This window comes from Silene latifolia, chromosome 1 (assembly GCF_048544455.1).
Source record: "Silene latifolia isolate original U9 population chromosome 1, ASM4854445v1, whole genome shotgun sequence".
Taxonomy (NCBI): Eukaryota; Viridiplantae; Streptophyta; class Magnoliopsida; order Caryophyllales; family Caryophyllaceae; genus Silene; species Silene latifolia.
Window position 1 is genome coordinate 30,393,218 of NC_133526.1, and position 19,044 is coordinate 30,412,261.

At 34.2% G+C, this 19,044-nt stretch overlaps 2 protein-coding genes across 3 annotated transcripts; both read left to right on the forward strand.

Moving 5' to 3' along the window:
• Positions 1–2,000: 2,000 nt before the first annotated feature.
• LOC141602136 (nuclear transcription factor Y subunit C-1-like) lies at positions 2,001–5,308 on the forward strand. 2 transcript variants are annotated; one of them, XM_074422448.1, is made up of 2 exons: positions 2,001–2,920; positions 5,063–5,308. In XM_074422448.1, the coding sequence occupies exons 1-2, from the start codon at positions 2,151–2,153 to the stop codon at positions 5,064–5,066; spliced, it is 774 nt and encodes a 257-aa protein (XP_074278549.1). In that variant the 5' UTR covers positions 2,001–2,150; the 3' UTR covers positions 5,067–5,308. The 2 variants fall into 2 exon arrangements, 1 of the variants encoding a protein (XP_074278549.1); XR_012524376.1 differs by having other exon boundaries at positions 2,044–4,743; positions 5,016–5,308.
• An 11,449-nt stretch (positions 5,309–16,757) lies between these two features.
• On the forward strand, positions 16,758–18,809 carry LOC141602144 (protein transport protein Sec61 subunit gamma). The gene is made up of 3 exons (XM_074422455.1): positions 16,758–16,963; positions 17,135–17,250; positions 18,596–18,809. Exons 1-2 carry the CDS (start codon positions 16,870–16,872, stop codon positions 17,248–17,250), a joined length of 210 nt encoding a protein of 69 aa, XP_074278556.1. The 5' UTR covers positions 16,758–16,869; the 3' UTR covers positions 18,596–18,809.
• The last annotated feature ends 235 nt before the right edge of the window (positions 18,810–19,044 follow it).

Genomic DNA, 19,044 nt, shown 5'->3' on the forward strand with positions numbered 1-19,044 from the left:
CCTCTCCTAGTAATGGTCAATTCGGTGATTCTGTTATGAGATGGTATTATGTGTTCGACCTTTGTGTTTTTCATTTGGTTGTATGGTTAATGAGTTGATTGATCACACATCTAAGATTGTCTCATATAAGTTTTTGTGATACAACTATCCATTTCTTGTTACAGTGGGGTGCCTGATTCCTGAGTAGAACACAGATTCCGTTATCACTGTGTAGTGTGTAGCAATGTTGGGAATGTTTGTAAACTGTAATCTAGGGTTGAATGATGATAATGTGTGTGTCTTGTGTAAGGCGGTTTTACACGAATATGATTGTAAAATGGATCCAAACATAACCCTATTACTCTATTAGTGGGTTTAAAAGGTCTAGTTTTACGATAAATTTGTGTAAAACCGCCTTACACAAGTATTTTTGAATGTGATATACTGTTATGGCAGAGTCGTAGAGAGCAACAAGGTCAGGACTATGATGGTGAATATGCTCTCTACTGGATCACAGGGGGAATATGGACCTATCATGTTGGATCCGATCCAAAATGGTAAAGTTCTATCTAGTCTAGGTCCGACTTGTTTTTGCGAGTCCGAAACTATTAATGATCTGTCATCATCGATAGGAGAATAAGCTAGGACTTATGGTAAGATTATTGGTAGTCTTGAGACAAGACTTTGGTAAGTCTTAAGACAAGACTCACTCAAGACTACCAATAATCTATTATAGTCTTGATAAAGTCTTGACAAAGTCTTAAGTTGAGTCTTGGAAATCCAAGACTCAACTTAAGACTCTACATGAGTCTTGACCCTACTATTAAAAGGAGACATCCAATGAAAGAAAGCCATGTGTTATATTATTTTTGTCCTTTTTTTCTTAAACCCCACATTTTCTTAAGTAAGGTGAAAAAGTAGAGTCTGGGGTGGGTCTGACTGATAATGTATAAAATCTGAGGTAAGTCTGAGCCTCTAAGGTGAGTATGAACAATAAATAAATAATAAAAGTTAGTAGAAAATTGATGTGGCAGAATCTTAAACTTTAGAGAGTCTTACCAATAATCATACCCTTAGGAGTACCGAGTACATAAGCTGTAAGAGGAAAAGTTTGTTTCCTAACCCATGCGCAAATTTAACTAAGTTTTAGGTTTCTACCCATCTACAATGATTGGTAGCATTATAGCCTGAAAAGTTTTGGGTTTCTTGTTTTCGAACTAGATTTACTGTAGAAATCTATTAAAAAACAGCAACTCTCCTATAGGACCGTCTTATAGCATAGGACTGACCCAATAAGAGAATAACTCACACTATATTTACATTTTAATTTTATTTTGATAACTCAATATCTTAGGATGAACTCAGACATATTTAAAAGTGCAAGTTATCAAAATATAATATTAGGTTATTAAAATAAAATATTTATATACAAATATATTAATTATTTTAGTTGGACCTTTTGTAAATGGGCTAGTCTTATTCATAAAATGGTCCTATAGAATAATTTGTGATTAAAAAATCATTACCTTACTAACTTATAAAAAAAGACATTGTGTAAGACAATCTTATAAAGAAACTTGTATAAACCGATTAATTAACTATCTATCTTATTTAAATGAAATAAGACATCTCTATTAATGCATTTGTTTTATACAACGGTATTGTAAACTTATAACACAACTTTACCGGAAAATAACCTAACTTAATCAACCAATATAGATAATTTAATGATCGAGACGGAGTGAGTAATAGTCTAGATTTGCCAAAATTAACTCGATCCAAATGAGTTTACCTGAATAATCCGACCCGTATCAGACCCATACCCGAACTTAGAAACCAAGATTACCCCTAACCCGAATTGACTGGGAACAATATGACCCAACTTGGAGAGTTGTTGCAAAACTAAAAATAACTAGACACGAATTGACTTGACTCGAACCCGATCTAATACAATAATCCAAGTTGCCATCAGCAATAGACAGACAATGAAAACCATCCCAAATGGATAATTAGATAACACGAAGAAAACAAGCTTTATGAATTAGACAAGTCCCCACATTTTGCCAGTTTCCCACCCAACAAAATCTCATTTATCTGACAACATACACAAACCACACTTCTCCCACCTTATCTCTTCCCCCTTCCCTCTTCATTCATCTCACTCTCACCAAATGGAAAACCACCAACAACCACCGCAACAACAACCACCAGTTCCAACAACAACAGGATACCCACTACAGGAAGATGCATACACCAACAACAACAGCAACAACAACAACAACAACAACAACCAGTTAGTGCAACAACAAGAACAACAACTCCAAATGTTCTGGTCATACCAACGTCAAGAAATCCATCAATCCACAGACTTCAAAAACCATCAACTACCCTTAGCTCGTATCAAAAAGATCATGAAAGCCGACGAAGACGTCCGCATGATCTCTGCAGAAGCACCTATATTATTTGCTAAAGCCTGTGAGTTATTCATTCTTGAGCTCACTATTCGGTCTTGGCTCCATGCTGAAGAGAATAAGCGACGTACCCTTCAGAAGAATGACATTGCTGCTGCTATCACTCGTACTGATATCTTTGACTTTCTTGTTGATATTGTCCCTAGGGAGGAATCCAGGGATGATAACATTACCATGAGCAACATGAATATGTCGCTGGTCGCGCCTGGTGTCGCGCCTGCTAGTGGGGTTCCCTATTATTATCCTCCTCCTATGGCGCCTGCTGCTCCCGGGATGGGTGTGGGAGTTGGAGTGGGAATGGGGGTGGGGATGGGGATGGGAGTGTATGTTCCGCCTCCTTCGCAGGCGTGGCAGGGTGTTTGGCAGGGTGGTGCTGCTGCTACTGGTGTGCCTGCTGATGATGCCGTCTTTGGGAATAATGCTGCTGCTGCTGCTAATGCTGCTGCTCATGGTAACCTTGATGGTCAAAGGTAATTCGGTTTCATAATAATGATTAGATTAGTGTTGCATATTCGGTTTCATAATAATGATTAGATTAGTGTTGATTAGATTACTTGAATGTTTCTAACCAATTCCTAATGCTATAGGAAAGAAATGATTTTGTTTAATTTTTTTACACTATTGTTACATATGTAGTATTTTAGGAAACGTAAACAACTCAATGGAAAAAATGAAGTACCCGCGGAGTTAGTTAAATGTTTCTACCGAATTCTTAACATTGTAGGAAAAGAATGATTTTGATTAATTAATTAGGGTGTTCAGGTGCCCTTATACATTTTGAAAGTGATTTACTTTTTCACGTGGGTTATAGAATGTGATTATTTTATGGGAATTTGTTAATAAGTACTCGTGCGTCTCAATCAGTTGTTTACTTTTGATTAAAATACTCCTTGGAGTGAATATAAAAAGTAAACTAATGACCGAGACGGAAAGAGTAGTTATCGGTCTTATAATTGTTTATATAATACTCCGTACATCATTATTGCTATAATCCGTAGGCTATTATCAAACCATTGTAATGTTAATTACTACACCGGATTTATAGAAGTCGAATTGAGTTTTTCAGGTTTTTTGTCTTCTGAATAGGATGCAATGTATATGGGGAGGTATTGGGAGTTTTGAGAGGAAGCATTAAGTGTGAGTAGACAAGTGTAAGGAAGGGTGTTGGGTAGGTTGTGGTGCAGTTATGGCATTTACATTTCAGTGTAGGGAACATGCTTATTGATTGACCTTGACTATGGACTATGGAGCTGTGACTAAATTAATGAGTGAACAACTCCTTTCTAAAAGGGCAGCCCGGTGCACGATGGTGTCCCCACAAGGGGAGGGTCTGGGGAAGGGTCCCACCGTAAGGTTGAATGTCATGTTCTCTAACAATAAAAATAAAAGGGTAGGAATTAGTTTAGAATTTTAGATCACATCTTCTACATGTTTTGTAATATGTCTCATCTCTTGCTTCACTCCCTAGTCCCTTCCTCTCATGACCGATGCTAAAATATAGTCCTATTACGGAGTTGCCTTCGTTTTAGATGGTAATGTGTCGAAAGGGAGGAGTGTGTGATGCTTGATGAAATACCCGTCCTATGGAAGGATGTGTAGGATGATAGATTGACATATGTTGGCTGCATACCGCTTTTGTTTGGGAATTCTTAATCTGCTTTCTAATTAAGAGCAAACTGCATGTTGGGAATTTGTTTTCCCCTGATATGGAGCATTTACCTTTTCTGTTTCAAACTGTATGTTAGCTCTCAAAGATTTGAAAGATTTTTGAGTGCAAGTGATATTGTTTTTTTGTTGGCTTTGTGAGATGCCTAAGAACATGGTGGTTTGAACTTCATTCCTGTCTATTTCGACTGTATTAGCATTGGTGATTATCATGTTCGGTCCAGAAGTTACTGCCTCTTATTTTTATTGTAGTGAATCATATTGAACAAAACGGGGTCATAGATTTCGGATGATGTATAGGTTACTTATTTTCTTCTTAAATGGACAATGCAGTTCAATAATTTCCTAAAATGTGGTGATCTTTGTTTGTTTTCGTTATGTAATTTACCTAATGGTCAGAGTTAAGGAGTTTTGTTGAGGCTGGAGCGCAAGAAGTCGTGGAAATTAAGGTCCTGAGTTTTGTAAATGAAGTAGAAGTAGAACTGCTGGCTTTTTGTTTTTTTCAAGTGACCATAGATTAAATTGGCTGTCACTATGCTGAAGGGTGATAAGATCATAAGAGATATGTTTGATCATTGGATTAATAATGAAGTTTCACTCAGACTGCTATAGCGAATTCAGCATGGTTGTAGCTCACACTTTCATCGACGCATCCCCAATTTTCTTTAGATGTCCTAGAAATATTAGATCCCACTATCCTAGTGACTGCCCGAGTGTACATAAAAAACACACACTAGTATGTGTTACTTGTATCATCACTGCATGACTGAATTACTGCATTTAAGCGAGATTAGCTGATACCATTGCTGTAATCGTGACTGAAACGGAAATTTAATATCATGGCTTAGCTTGATATGTTCTTATCTCGTAATACATACTGTTATGCTTAGATTAGCTTAGAATCATGTAAACTGAATGGTTAAGTTGAACATTGCTCATGTTTGCAGCTGAACAACTCATTTGCCGACATGTCCCAGAGGGCTGCAGCAGGTCTATAATGAAGCATGATGAATTTTGGCAGATTATTCTGGACAGGTTATTGCATGCTTATGAATTCCTGAGGCACACCTCTGCTACTGCTAGTATTATTTTGCATATAATTGCTAATGTAATGACTCTATCCATAACTGCTAGAAACATTCAACCATTTTGCAGTCAAATATGCTGCCATAATTTATTCACTCTTCTCCTTATATATCTTCTCCATTTCCTGCTTTCCGACATACAGTAGTTGCTAATTTTGTAAACTTTTGATTTCGAGTCAGAATTGTTCGTTTTCATATGGCTCTTAATTCGTATTAGCAACTCTGTTATTAAGAACTTGGTGGCTTCGGATTATCTGATCAGTTATCAGAGGTATCATCTTGCATTCTAATAAAGAAGATATAGAGTAACAACTACAATTACAACTACAACAACAACATTACCCCAGTGCTTTAATGGCTCCCGCAAATTGCGGGGTAGGGGGGTTGATGTACGCTGTCTTACTCGTGTGTTAGCAACACAAGGAGACTGTTTTTGAATGACCGAAGATGAAAATTGTGTCGAGAACTACATCGGGTGACTGTACTTCACAATTGAAAGAAACGCAATCACTTTAGTTATACAAATCAATCAATCAATCAATCAATATATATAAAATAGGCTTTTTTCAAAGCACGTGGTAGTCTTCAAGTTTTTTAAACTACCTATTTAAATACTTTTTAATCTTGATAATATTTGAAGATAAAGATAATTATACAACAAAGTTAAGATAAGTTAAATTTATTTATAAAATAGAGTTTAACTGTGTAATTTATTTATGAAGATAGAGTTTCACTGTCAAAGTAGAATGTTTATTGAAATTATAGTACATCTAGAACTCTTATACAACATTATAGTATATAAACACATCCAAAAATAAAACGCAGCCAAATATGTGTATTATTACTATTTGGGCTATAAACTTTCTACCCTTCCCCTTTATAATTTACGTTGCTCATTTGCTTTAATTAAGTCAACTCACTTGCCTAATTGCATCTTGGCTTTGATAATATTGAGTTTACATAACCTATATGTGTATTATTGCATGTTTTTGTATCCCTTTAATTATGATATTCTTAAAAGATTATATTGATGTACTATATTTATGGTTGTGCAGGAACTAGATTGAATGCTTAAGAGGATTAATCAAATACTTATTCAAGGTAATTAAGGTAAATTCACGCACGACCTTGGATATTTATATGATCGGAGTCTTTAGCCAAATCCGCTACAAAAATCTTATTATTTTCAGACATATTCGTATTACGTGATTGGGTTTTGGTCTACTTTACTTATGTATCTACGAGACACGTTTATTAAACAAAGTATATATTGATTGTTCGGTGTATTGGGTGCTCCACCATCAACGATCAGTAAAGTCCATGAAAAAATTGGATGACGGTGTGACAAAGTATATATTATGAAATTCATGAACAAGCTTAGAAATAAAATTGCGGATTTAGGGGGAAAATGGTCTTATCTTCAATATTTTAATGAAGAGACGAATTCGTAAATAAAGAATCCATATTTGATGGGATTACTTTTAAAGATATACCATATGCGATATTCTATCTCAAAGAAAGTCAATGTGTTGCCAATTTGCCATGGATTTTAATCATCTTCGCCTCTTAAAAACATGTAGATGAGTAGATGACATTCAATAAAAAAAGAGAAATACTTTCAATATTATAGTGTCATTTAATAAGAGAGTGGAACAAATATTAAGAGGAGAAATCGGGCAAGTAATAATGATAGGGTCACATTACTCACATAGTAAAATAATACGTATGAGTAAAAATACCCCCAAATAAGATTTACTAAAAAAATCGATCTAAATAGGTTAACATATTAATTATGATGCTAATATGTAAGGTGATATGTAACGAATAGAACTATCGAATGAAATCAATACCGGGTTAATAAATTTCATTGGTTACTTATTAGCTTATAAGCTAACAAATCTAAATAAAAAAGGGACTACTCTTATTCAAATGCGACAACGTATGGAGGTTTAAATATGAGGGTCTCTTATTGGTCTTACCTTTTAATTTGTGTTGGTCTAAAACGAGAATAAAATTCTACATTTAAAAGTGTATGGAATAGGACTATAGGAGATTAAAAAAAATATGTACCTTAACCAACCAACAATGTATATATTTTCATTATAAAAACATGTATAAAGATCTGTTGTTATATACACCAATTATTTGTCTAACTTTAAACAAGTGAGGATTTATCAATTTGTTACTAATATATATCGTTCACTTTTGTAGGATTCGATACGTTGAGAATTGGTTACTACACCCTATATATACGCAAGAGTGGTACTCTTTCCGTTTCAATCATTTATTTGTTTTGGATTAAAATAGCTCTCACAAGTAAGAAAAAAGGCAAACAAATGAGTATGACAAAAGGGTTGATATAATTAATCCTTCATAAGTTGGGTCAATGGTGAATTGGTGATGGGTGACGATATTGAGTTCTTTATATTTTTATTGGAGTAAGTTTAAGAATAAAGCGAATTTCAGATCAATTTTTTTCATTATAGACATTCTGTACTTAGACGTTTTTTCTTCTCTTGAGTAAATAACTAATGGCCATGTCAAATTCTATTTCGTATTATTTTTCTTTTCAGGTTTTTTTAATCTACTGTATTTGTGAAGAATATAATAAATAGGGCAAGTAATAATGTAGTTTCTCATATGGAACACTCGATTGTACCATGTGAATTGATTTTAATGTTTTTTATTCCCTTTGACTATTTTATTTGCCTTAAATTTTATAATATTAAGGATAATTCATGATTGTGAACACTGTTTAAAATGATTAAAAAGGTCCACAACAATTAAAAGAGAGTCAAATTTAAAACCCGTGCAACGCACGGGCACAAAATCTAGTTAATTGTACTATTAGTTTTAAATCACTAGCACCGTGTGATAGACCCGATTAAGAGATCTCAATGCAAATATTATATAGTTTGGGCTAAAATTAAATTATATAGAAGCTTGGTAATTTTTCTAAACATTTGTAAGCGACTAAAACATGGTCAATTTCCTTAATAAAATAATTAATTAAGATGGTCAATTTCCTTAAAATTAATTAATTAATTAATTAATTAAGATGCTCAATTTCAAGGAGATTAAAAGAAAAAAGATGTTTGGTAATTTTCCTAAATATTTATAAAAGACTAGAAAATGGCCAATTTTCTCAAAATAAAATAATTAATTAGTATAAACATGCACACTTATGGTATTAATTATTATCATCATAAAATTATATATTAAATTTAAAAACTATGCAATTTTATTAAACTTTATAGTTTATTAGATGTATAAAGAAGTTAATTATTTAACATACAAAAATAAATATAATATAAGTAGGTTATAAATAATTCAAGTTAGATTCCATGATATATAATATTGCATAATTTTTTCGATTTGATTTAATGCATATATGTAATATATTTATATAAATATATAATCCTCTTAAAATTGCATGCCTAAGTAGTAAAAGTAATTTCGTCAGTAAAGAAAAGAATTGTAGTGAAATGTTATTACTATTGTTTTATTAATAAGAGTAAAATATTAATAGCGGGAGTAGTGAATTTGTTATAAAATTTATTTCATAGTAATTTTAGGATATGTCATAGAAAATATATTAATGATAAATTTATGAGTTATGCAACTTTAAGTAATTTTTTTTAATGAAAAAAAAAATTAATGGTAAGTAGAGGTAGCCCGGGCGAAGCCGGGCACCAATACTAGTTTTATCATAATTCGGAACCAAAGAATAATGAACTTTGCTCCATAGAAAATGGAAACAATAGAGTAACAACTACACTTGACAAAAATGATTCAATTGTATTAACCCGCCTGAAAAGTACGAGCGGAAACTTGAGAATGACCCTATTCATATCGACATAATAGAACTCGAATGATCAGGAACGACTAATTTGAAACAAAAACTTGTGTAATTGACTAATTGTTACTGAGCCTACACTAAATGGCCAGGCTAATAAATGAAAGACCCAACCTAGGAAAATGTCTAATTAATACGAGCCCGAAAATAGTATGCCCTGAAATAGTCAAGCCCAAATCTAACCTGTAAAACGTCGTCGATGTTTTATAATAAATCGTCGACGCTTTTCATAAAAAAGACGCGCCCTACCCTTCCTCTCCCTCTCTCTACCCTATTCTCTCCCAAACTCTCCCAAACAAACAACACTTAAAAAAAAAAAGGTCAATTTGCCACAACGATTCAATGTCAAACAACGAACAATCCACATCAAACGCTAACAACGATTCATCGGTAAGTAATTACACAATCTATTTTCATTTCAATCGAATTAGTATGATTATTGAATTACATGTTAAGTTGATATGAATCCAATTAGTATATATTGAATTACATGTTAAGTCTTCGTAGAATTAGTATATTGAATTACCTTGTGAATAGAATTAGCATGAATCGAACACAACACGTCCAATAGTCATCGCAAATATTTGTTTGTCGTCAATAGGGACGTGTACATTCATTGACTCATTGTCCCTCATGGACAGGGACGTGAACATTCAACGTCTGTTCTGGAGAGGGACAATGAATGTCTACGTCCATCATGGACAGGGACGATGAATTTCTACGTCCTCACTGGATGGACGTTGAATATAGTCGTCCATTGTAGGTTGGGACGTGTAATATTCACGTCTGTCATGGGCTAAGACGTGTACTGTTCACGTCTATCCTGGTGATGGACGTGAATATTCATTGTCCGCTCATGGTTCAGACTATTAAATTGGTTTTTCGTCATTTTATTTAGTTTTTTTCGTAAATTTAGGTCGTTTTACATATTTTAGCATCTAATCATTATTAATTTTGCGTGTTAACAGGATTCATTTGAGGTGTTTGGTGTAAACGATGTTAATTACAACTACTATAAGCTACGTGGCCACCAAAGCTACGTAGGACGCTAAGGACACTTCGACCACCCTCAACCGGACCTGTAAGACGCCAAGATACATCCGGAGTCTTTGTCTTCTTCCTCCTCGTGCTACTAGATGAACCATCACCAAGCGGCATATATCGACCTCTACCATCCCATACCACCTTTTTAGGTGGTAGTGCGGCGGCCTCCTTGTCAAGAAAACGAGAGTCATCCTCCTCCTTTGCCGCCACAATCTCCTCTTCCTCCTCCTCCTCATCATCATCATCATCCTCATGCTCAACCACATAGTCAAAATTCTCCTCCTCCTCAGTATCAGAATTGGCTACTGTCTCCCTAAAAAACGCAATCGGTAAATCAATCTCGGTCATAACGGGCTCGGGAGTAGCGTCGGGAGTAGCGTCGGGAGTACCGTCGGGAGTAGGGTCGGGAGAAGGGCGGATTTGGATGCCCCTACCCCTACCCCTACCTCCCCGACCATGACGTGGCGCTAACGGTAAGGGGATACGCCGCTTAGAGTTTGTCACTCTTCGGTCTTTCGTACGACCTAATGATGTCATAATGTAATCTTCGCTGTTCGACATCTGCATTTACGAGATTAAAACGTTAGATAAATAAAAATAAACAAGTTTTCATACAAAACTTATATAAAAAAATTACTTTTAATACAAATAAATTCAAAATTACATAAAATTAACAACTTTTAATACAAAAGAAATATAAATTACCCATTTAAATACAAAATTAACAACTTTTAATACAAAAAAATATAAATTACCCATTTAAATACAAAATTAACAACTTTTAATAAAAAAAAATTAACCATTAAAATTCAAAATATACGGTTAAAACGAAATAAAAAGATCCGGACCATAGACGGACATTGAATTTCAATGTCCGATCATGGCCAAGAGATTGAGTTTCAACGTCTAAGACCAGGGAAGACGTTGAAACTCAACGTCCAAACCCAACACAGCCAGCTACTGTTCACGTCTGTACCCCAACAGACGTTGAACTTCAACGTCTCAACCCACGACAGACGTTGAACTTCAACGTCCATGCCCATATGAGACGTTGAATTTCAACGTCTCTACCCATCTCAGACGTTGAAGTTCAGCGTCCCTCCCCCTGTAAGACGTCATTTCCTACATTCTTAACAAACCCGACAACTACGTCAACAAATCAATCGACAACAACTACAACAACAAATCCATCGAAAACAACAACAAATCCATCGACAACAAACAACACTAACAATAACAACACAACAACAACAACAACAACAACAACAACAACAACAACAACAACAACAACAACAACAACAACAAATCCGACAATAATAAGCCGATTTGCGAAATTGAAACGAGAAAATAACAAGAATGAAGAAGAATAACGAAATTGAAACGAGGATTCATTCAAATCAAGACAAACATACATTACTAGCCTAATTAAAATCAAATTATACAACTAAAACTAAACTAATTAAAAAAAAACGACTTACTTGATAAAAAACAAGGAAATTGAGAAGTGGTTGGTGCTGCCGTCGTCGTCCGTGGTGTTGCTGCGGTGGTGGCGGAGGTGTTGCGGTGGTGGCGTGGTGCGGCGGGGTTGTAAGGGAGAATTAGAGAGTGAAAGAGAGAAAGGGAGTAGTGAATGAGAGAAAGTAAGGGTATGCGTCTTTTTTTTTTAAACCGTCGACGATTTGTTATAAAACGTCGACGACGTTTCGCAACCCGGCCTATTTACTAGACTAGTAACATTGACGATTTCCAACTATTAATCGATTATATAAGTTGTATAATACTCGCATAGTCACACGCTAAACAAGGTATGTACCTCATCATTTAGGCAAATCCAACACTAACCCAATGTTCAGCAATGGTGGTTCCTAAAGGTGGCACTCGGGTTGGTTATGTGTATGGTCAAAATGAGCGGGTGATATTGGGTTTGTGTTGCGGGTCAATAACAGGTTTGGGTCGTTATAGTTAGGTCAGGCCTCAAGACGACTTTGGCTTGGGGTCAGTACCAGGTCTGATTAGCATACTACAGAATATATTCTATCTTACGTCTTTAATTTTGGATCAATAATTTCATGTTAAAATTATTTACGAATTCACTCATTTTAGTTGTTAGTGAAAACAATTGAGTTGAGTTTCAATTTAGTCTTATTTTGACCATTAGTAAACGCGACTACTTTGTTAACGAGTTATTATCAAACTAGTTTAGATCCCGCGGAATGCATGCGCGGTATACATAGGGTTGTTATTTTTAATTTGTTTTAGTTATAGGTTAAATCGACACGTTATTAATTTTCATATTTCACACCTAAGTATTTTGATTGGGGGAAAAAAGTAAATGTGTATCAATAATATCTATTTATAAATTTTCTATAAAAAAAAATTCATCTTATAAGCTAATAATATGAGCTTATAGTTTTATTTTCAACAGTAGTTATGCATGCGCTCAATCATTAATAATACCTCCAAATGAAAAATTTAGCAATATATAATTTATGGGTAAATCAAATTTATTTTATTTTAATCAATAATTATATTTTAGAGTTTATACATTGATGAAAAGAAAATATGATAAAAGGATAATGGTTTAATGGAAAAAAAAAAAATCAATCTTATTTGTTTCCTTAATTAAAGAAGTACTTTTGGAGGAAAAACATTTCATAATCCTTAGGGGGCGTTTGGTATGGGAAAGGGAAAGAGAATTAGATCAAGTAAGGGAAATGAGGGGTAAGGTATAGAATCAATACATATATATAAAGTAGAAACTTTTCGAGCGATATTATAGAGTCCAACTTTTTTAAAATTCCTAACAAGAGTAGATTTCGAAAATTTAGGACACGGGACACGGCATTTAAATTTAATAAAATATATATTTTATAGTTATAGATGTGTGATTTTATTTTTGAAAAAGTATTGAATATTAAATTTAAATAAGTGAAAGTAAAACTTACGTTAATTATAACTCATTCTCATTTCCAAAACCAAAACCAACTTATAATAAATCTATTTCGACATCTCATTACTAGTCTAAATAATATCATTTGTCTCCAATTCAACTTATTTCCCCATCAAATTTAACCATATAACAATTCTCGCCATTTAACTTAAATTCAAATTGATTCCGTTTGTAGGCCAGGTGTGTCCAAATACCATGGACACGACTCAAAATACCATGGACACGTGTCGGACACGTGCCGAAATAAAAGATGAAAGTTAGACACGGCTTTACAAGTGTCCGACACGTTTTGACGTGTGTCCGACGAGTGTCGTGTCCGACACGGGAACGCCGATTAGGAGGAGTGTCCGTGCAACTTAGATTTATAAAGTAGAAACTTTTCGAGCGATATTAGAGAGTCCAACTTTTTTAGAATTCCTAACAAGAGTAGATTTCGAAAAAAAATTAATAAAATGATCGTAATAAAAGTAGATTTTCTTAATATTTTAATAAAATTAACCCAATATAAGTAGGTGATACAAAAATACACAATAATGTAACTAATTATATGTTATATTAATAACATAAACATTATTCGTATACTGTATCTTAAATTTAATTAGTCATACTAAATGATAAGTTAACTTAAACCTAAAAAAATAGCTTAAAAGCTAACTGAAAATTAAGAATGATAATTTAATTGATCAAGTAAAAAATGTTTGGCAAACTAACGAAACATAGCTGGGTGTTTTTTTTTTTTTTTGGTAAAATGATACTCCAAAAGTACATAATAAGTTCTCTATATTTAATATTTTAAATTGGAGGAATAAAAAACACAGGTAACTTATTTCTCATTTCTCACTGCTACTCTTATTTTGGCAAATAATTTATCTATCAAGTATTACAAAAAAAAATTAAGATAAATGAAATTTTGGTCAAAAGCTTATTTCTTTGAAACAAAGCCTAAATATGAGATTTTTCATAATCTCCCGACCTTCCTCATATCTAATTAATTACTTCTTGTTTTTTTTCTGCCAATGTTTACTTATTTTTGACCCTATTGTTAGGAGTTGATCTCAAAATCCTTTTTTTTTTTAATTTTATAATCTCCATTATAGCTATTGGTTCAGAATAAATATTAACAATTAGGCATTGTAACACAAGGTACATATATATACTCCAAAATCATGAATAACAGAACAAAAATTATTGTTAACTCTACAATAAGAAAAAACATTTGTCTTGGATGTAGCGAATATAAATAAATTTTTACGCTCAAATTGAATTTTAAATCATGTCAACCATGAGTGTTATAAATAGGTAGAATAATATCATAATTGTTTGAGAAAGCTGTAGAATATATGAGTACATGACATTTAAATAGAACGAAACTATTTTAAGATCTCTCCGAGTTGAAGCGGTTATGGTTTTGAAAATTTTTACCTGCAACAATAAGAAGACCTATATCCGTCATGTCTTATCCCCCATATGCCATCCTTGCTTTTAGGAGTCGTTTTTTGTTTTCATTATGCGGGATTTGGTAGAGTGTTTTAGTTGGTGTAGACTTTGGGAGTAAGATTCATTATCTTTTAGGAATTCCGCACCAAATGTACTTCATCCTCATTGCTTCTACACAATCGTCAAAACGGAAGTTTGACCATGATTTTCGACATATTAATGGTCAAAGTTATAAAAGTTTAACCTCTAAGAAACAAGGCGGAAGATGTTTAAGAAGGGAAGGGAGTATACATGATGAATTTTTTAATATAACTCATAATGGTAAGCTCTACCAAGTGTGGTATGTCGGTTATGTTGTTGAGGAACATTAACTCCGTAAGAGGATTATCTAACAGGATCTGTCATATTATCAATCGCCTTGGAAAATTCATAGTAGAAGCGAATATACATACGGATTCCAAAGTCGGCAAAAGGTACTGAACCCGAGGATAGTAATGACTTCCTCTGATACAAATATTGTTTTCATTCTTAAGCAGAGACAATATACGTCGAGGCCATGCTACGTAGATGTGACAAACAGATCTGGTCGTGTCGGGTTCAGGTGTCACATTTAAATGGATCATAAACTCTTCAGTAAAAAATCGACTCAATTAAATCGCGTGCCGTGTTCGTGTCGGTCCAGTTACATTAATGGGTAATCAAGCCTCAACCCTAATCCGTTAATTTCGTGTCGTAGTTTCGTGTCATGTCAATATTTGGAAAGTGTAAGTATATTTATATAAGGATCAAGAAAAATTGGGATTAATTTAGTAGATAGGTTATTCGGGTCGGGTCCGTGTGTACAATGCTCAACCTAAACCTAGCCCAATTAAATCTCGTGTCGTGTTCGTGTCGACCCGCTTGTATAAATGAGTCTTTAAATGTCAACCCAAACCCGTTAATTTCATGTCGGATTCCTGTCGTGTTTTCGTGTCATGCCATTATTTGTCGGCTCTAATAATGCTGCGCCATGACAATAAACAAGAGTTAGGAACAGTGACAAAATCATGTTTAAATTTATCTGTCAAAACCAGTTTTTATTAATGGCCGGCTTTATGTAGAAGTGTTCATCCAAGAGATTAAGGTTCTACATCGATGATAGAGACCAAATGTATCAAGGCCACAAGAAGGACATTATTTATAAAGAAGTTTTCACAATTTGCCAAATTAAGATGTTGTATTATAAATTTTGCATGAAGTTTTTAAGGATAAGTAGTCAAAGACTATTTCGGTTAAAAACTGATGGTGCTTAGACAATAAGAACGGTAACACTATAATCCAACTATATCTCTGAATGTTAGTATACAACTGATATAGTTTAATACCAAATGCCACAACACTTTAGTTGCATTTTTGTTATAGGAACTAATGATTAATCTGTCATCATCTAAATCAACCCCCGAAATTTTGTTTGCTCTTATTGTTAACATAGTTGACTTTTTGTTAAATTTAATAGTTTTCTATTAACAGACCATGGAAACGTAAAATAACGTTTTTAAATGGTGCCATAAAATATATACTACTTAACCGACATTATTATACTAACTTAGTAGCCCGACTATTTAAAAAAAATGACATAAACTACTAACTAATGTTGTCACATATGATGCAACTAGGTGCCCGTGCATTCTATATAATAGAATCAGAGATATTTTGATTGTGTTTAAAGATTACTAATTCTATTGGAATTTAGTTTGGATTTGATTTTGCGAGATGTTTATATGGAGTATTAATTACTATAACTATGTTACTTGATGTTAAACTAATTGATGGCAAAAAAATTATGCTAAAAGCAATAATGGATTTTTTTTTCATCAATGACAATATAGTATGACTTTTTTTTATTAACTTAAAATATATTAATTTTTAATGATAATTCTAATGAAAGGTTCGTGCATCGCACGGGCTTTTCAACTAGTTCTTCTAGTATAAGGGGAATTAAATCAAAATCAGATCACAAATCAGTTGAAATCGGGTTTGATAAAATAAGGTTGATAACCTTAAATTGATTTCTACCCTGACAATTTTGAGGTTGAATCGAGCTACGACACGAATCGGGTTCGTCGGATTAGAGAACTTTTATCATACTACGAGGCAGCCTTCCATGTCATAATCCTAGTTGGCAACAGATCTTACGTGTCAAATAGTAATTGGTAATGATACAAGTCAGCCACGTTTGACCCTTAAAACAACCACATTGCTTCACTTTTTCGGCGATATATCTCCGCCAACGCGTTTCTGGACTTTCCATCGTTAATATTATTCTCCCATTAATTCCCCAAACTCCAAGCTCCAAACTCAGTCAACCAATTCTCTCTCTTCTTTCTCTCTCTAAAAACAACAATGGAAGCCATTGATACAGTGGTCGACCCCTTGAGAGAATTCTCTCGTGACAGCGCTCGCCTCGTTAAGCGTTGCCATAAACCCGATCGCAAAGGTTTGCTTTTCGTCTCTCTTTAGTCTTTCCGTTCTGGTTATTTGTTTAACTTTGATTAAAATACGCCTCACAAAGAATATAAAAGGTAAACAATTGAGTGAGATGTATACGGTATGTAATTGCGTTTAATCTAAACTTGTTTTGTTTGATTGTATACGTTTTTGTTTGCAGAGTTTAGTAAGGTTGCGTTACGGACTGCTATCGGGTTTGTGGTGATGGGTTTTGTTGGGTTTTTCGTCAAGTTGATCTTCATTCCAATTAACAACATCATTGTTGGCTCTGTTTAGGTAATTCTTTCTTTCGGTACGCTTTTCGCACTTTGCATGTTAGTTTTATCGATTGATTGCTGCAATTTGGATGTTAGTTTATTGGTGTTATTGATTGATTCGATGCATACAATGAAAAGTTGTTGTCTTTGGAGTTTGGAAGCTTGAAATTGAGATTTGATGCATGCAGTGACAAGACCGACTTTTGATTGGTTAAACACTCGTTTATTACTGTCAATAGATTTGATGCATGCAATGAATATTAGTAGTGTTACACAATAGTTACTGCCTTGTTAATTTGTTAAAGTAGATGTAGTTCTCGACCCAATTTTCATCTTGGGTCATGTTTGAGTATTTGAGGTTGATTTGGTTAATTATGTATTACAAGGGTCTATCCCTTACAGTGTTTTAATTGTTGGTTTTCCTTTTCAGTTAATCTAACCCTCATTAATTGTCGATTCTGATACTGTATTAAAAATGGTTCATTGAGTCGGCCACGTCTTTTATTGAAAAATGTCAATCATCTAGTATTCTTGTGTGATTCTTGGTACAGTTTTCATAAAAGGTGTATTTGAAAGGCTCAAACGGCCTTAATAAGGTACTCCGTATAAGAGTTTGTACATAACAATTTGCCGGAGCTTTTAAACCGCTGGGGTAATGTAGTTGTAATCTGCATCACCACGGCTGCAAGCCTGCAATTGCCAACCTTTTGATTGATCAGTCTGTTAGGGATGTACAAATGACAACCCTTATTTTAATCAAAGGCTAATATCTTGAAGAGATAAGCTTTCCTTCTTGTCCATGGACTATGTGATTAGAGATTTAGAGCTTTTCCTGATAACTTATGTGAGAATAAAGACGATCCGAAAATAGTTTGCTCAGTTTGGACTTTGATCTATGAATTTTAGGAATTTGTTCACCAAGTGAAGGTAATACCTGATGACTGACCTTATACAGCTCTACTTGTGAGAGCTTCGTCATGCTGTTACAGGACGTTTATTGACAAGTTCCGACCTAAAAGTTGATTTGAGTGTGCTCTTCACTTCATGTAGACTGCCTGTATTTTTTTCTTTGTGAACCATCCGGTTTAGTCTAGGTTTGAGCGGGTGAGGATCACACAGGGCGCAACAGAGCTCCCCTTCTGATGTTTTAACTGCATTCTCAACCTGTGAATTCATTAAATTAGATCAATGTATAATCCAAACTTAAATTGTCAAGTTGATTGCTTCTATACTGTAGTTCTGGACTTCTGTACAACTGATGTATTTTCGAGTCCTAGCTGACTTGTATATTTGTATGCTGCTCTTATGTGTTTTGTTCCTAGACAGAGAGAACTAAAAGAGTTAATTTGCATCGCCGTCTGCAGGTTAGGCACAGCGAGGTCCTCAAGAGGAGAGGGGCAATGAAACACATTGTTCTTGATCTTTGCAGCTGAAGTATTAAATAGGACGGACTTGTGTAGGTTTGTTTTGTACTTGAGTATGTTTTTCATTAGGATAATGGAAGAATGTATGGTTTATGAATAATTTGTGGATCATTAAGCTATCCACATTTCGAGTTAATCTTTCTTTTTAGCATTATATATTTTCCGCCTTGAGCTTCTCTATTTTTCTTTACTGGTTTTGGGATAAGACGGAAGCCTTATTGTCTCTGGCTGCCTTTTGTGCCTTTTTGAACTACGCTTAGGTTTGAAACTCTCTAGTGGCCACATTTGCACCAGTGACTCCTAAAATGAGTACCACTTTCATAACTTAGCGATTTAGAATATGTGCCGTAATCACAAGTTCAATACTCCTTAATCCCGTCACTTTATTC

Coding starts and splice junctions, on each gene's coding strand:
- LOC141602136 (XM_074422448.1), top strand. CDS start 2,151: ATGGAAAACCACCAACAACCACCGCAACAACAACCACCAGTTCCAACA.
- LOC141602144 (XM_074422455.1), top strand. CDS start 16,870: ATGGAAGCCATTGATACAGTGGTCGACCCCTTGAGAGAATTCTCTCGT. Junction 16,964..17,134: donor CCATAAACCCGATCGCAAAG/GTTTGCTTTTCG, acceptor TTTTGTTTGCAG/AGTTTAGTAAGGTTGCGTTA.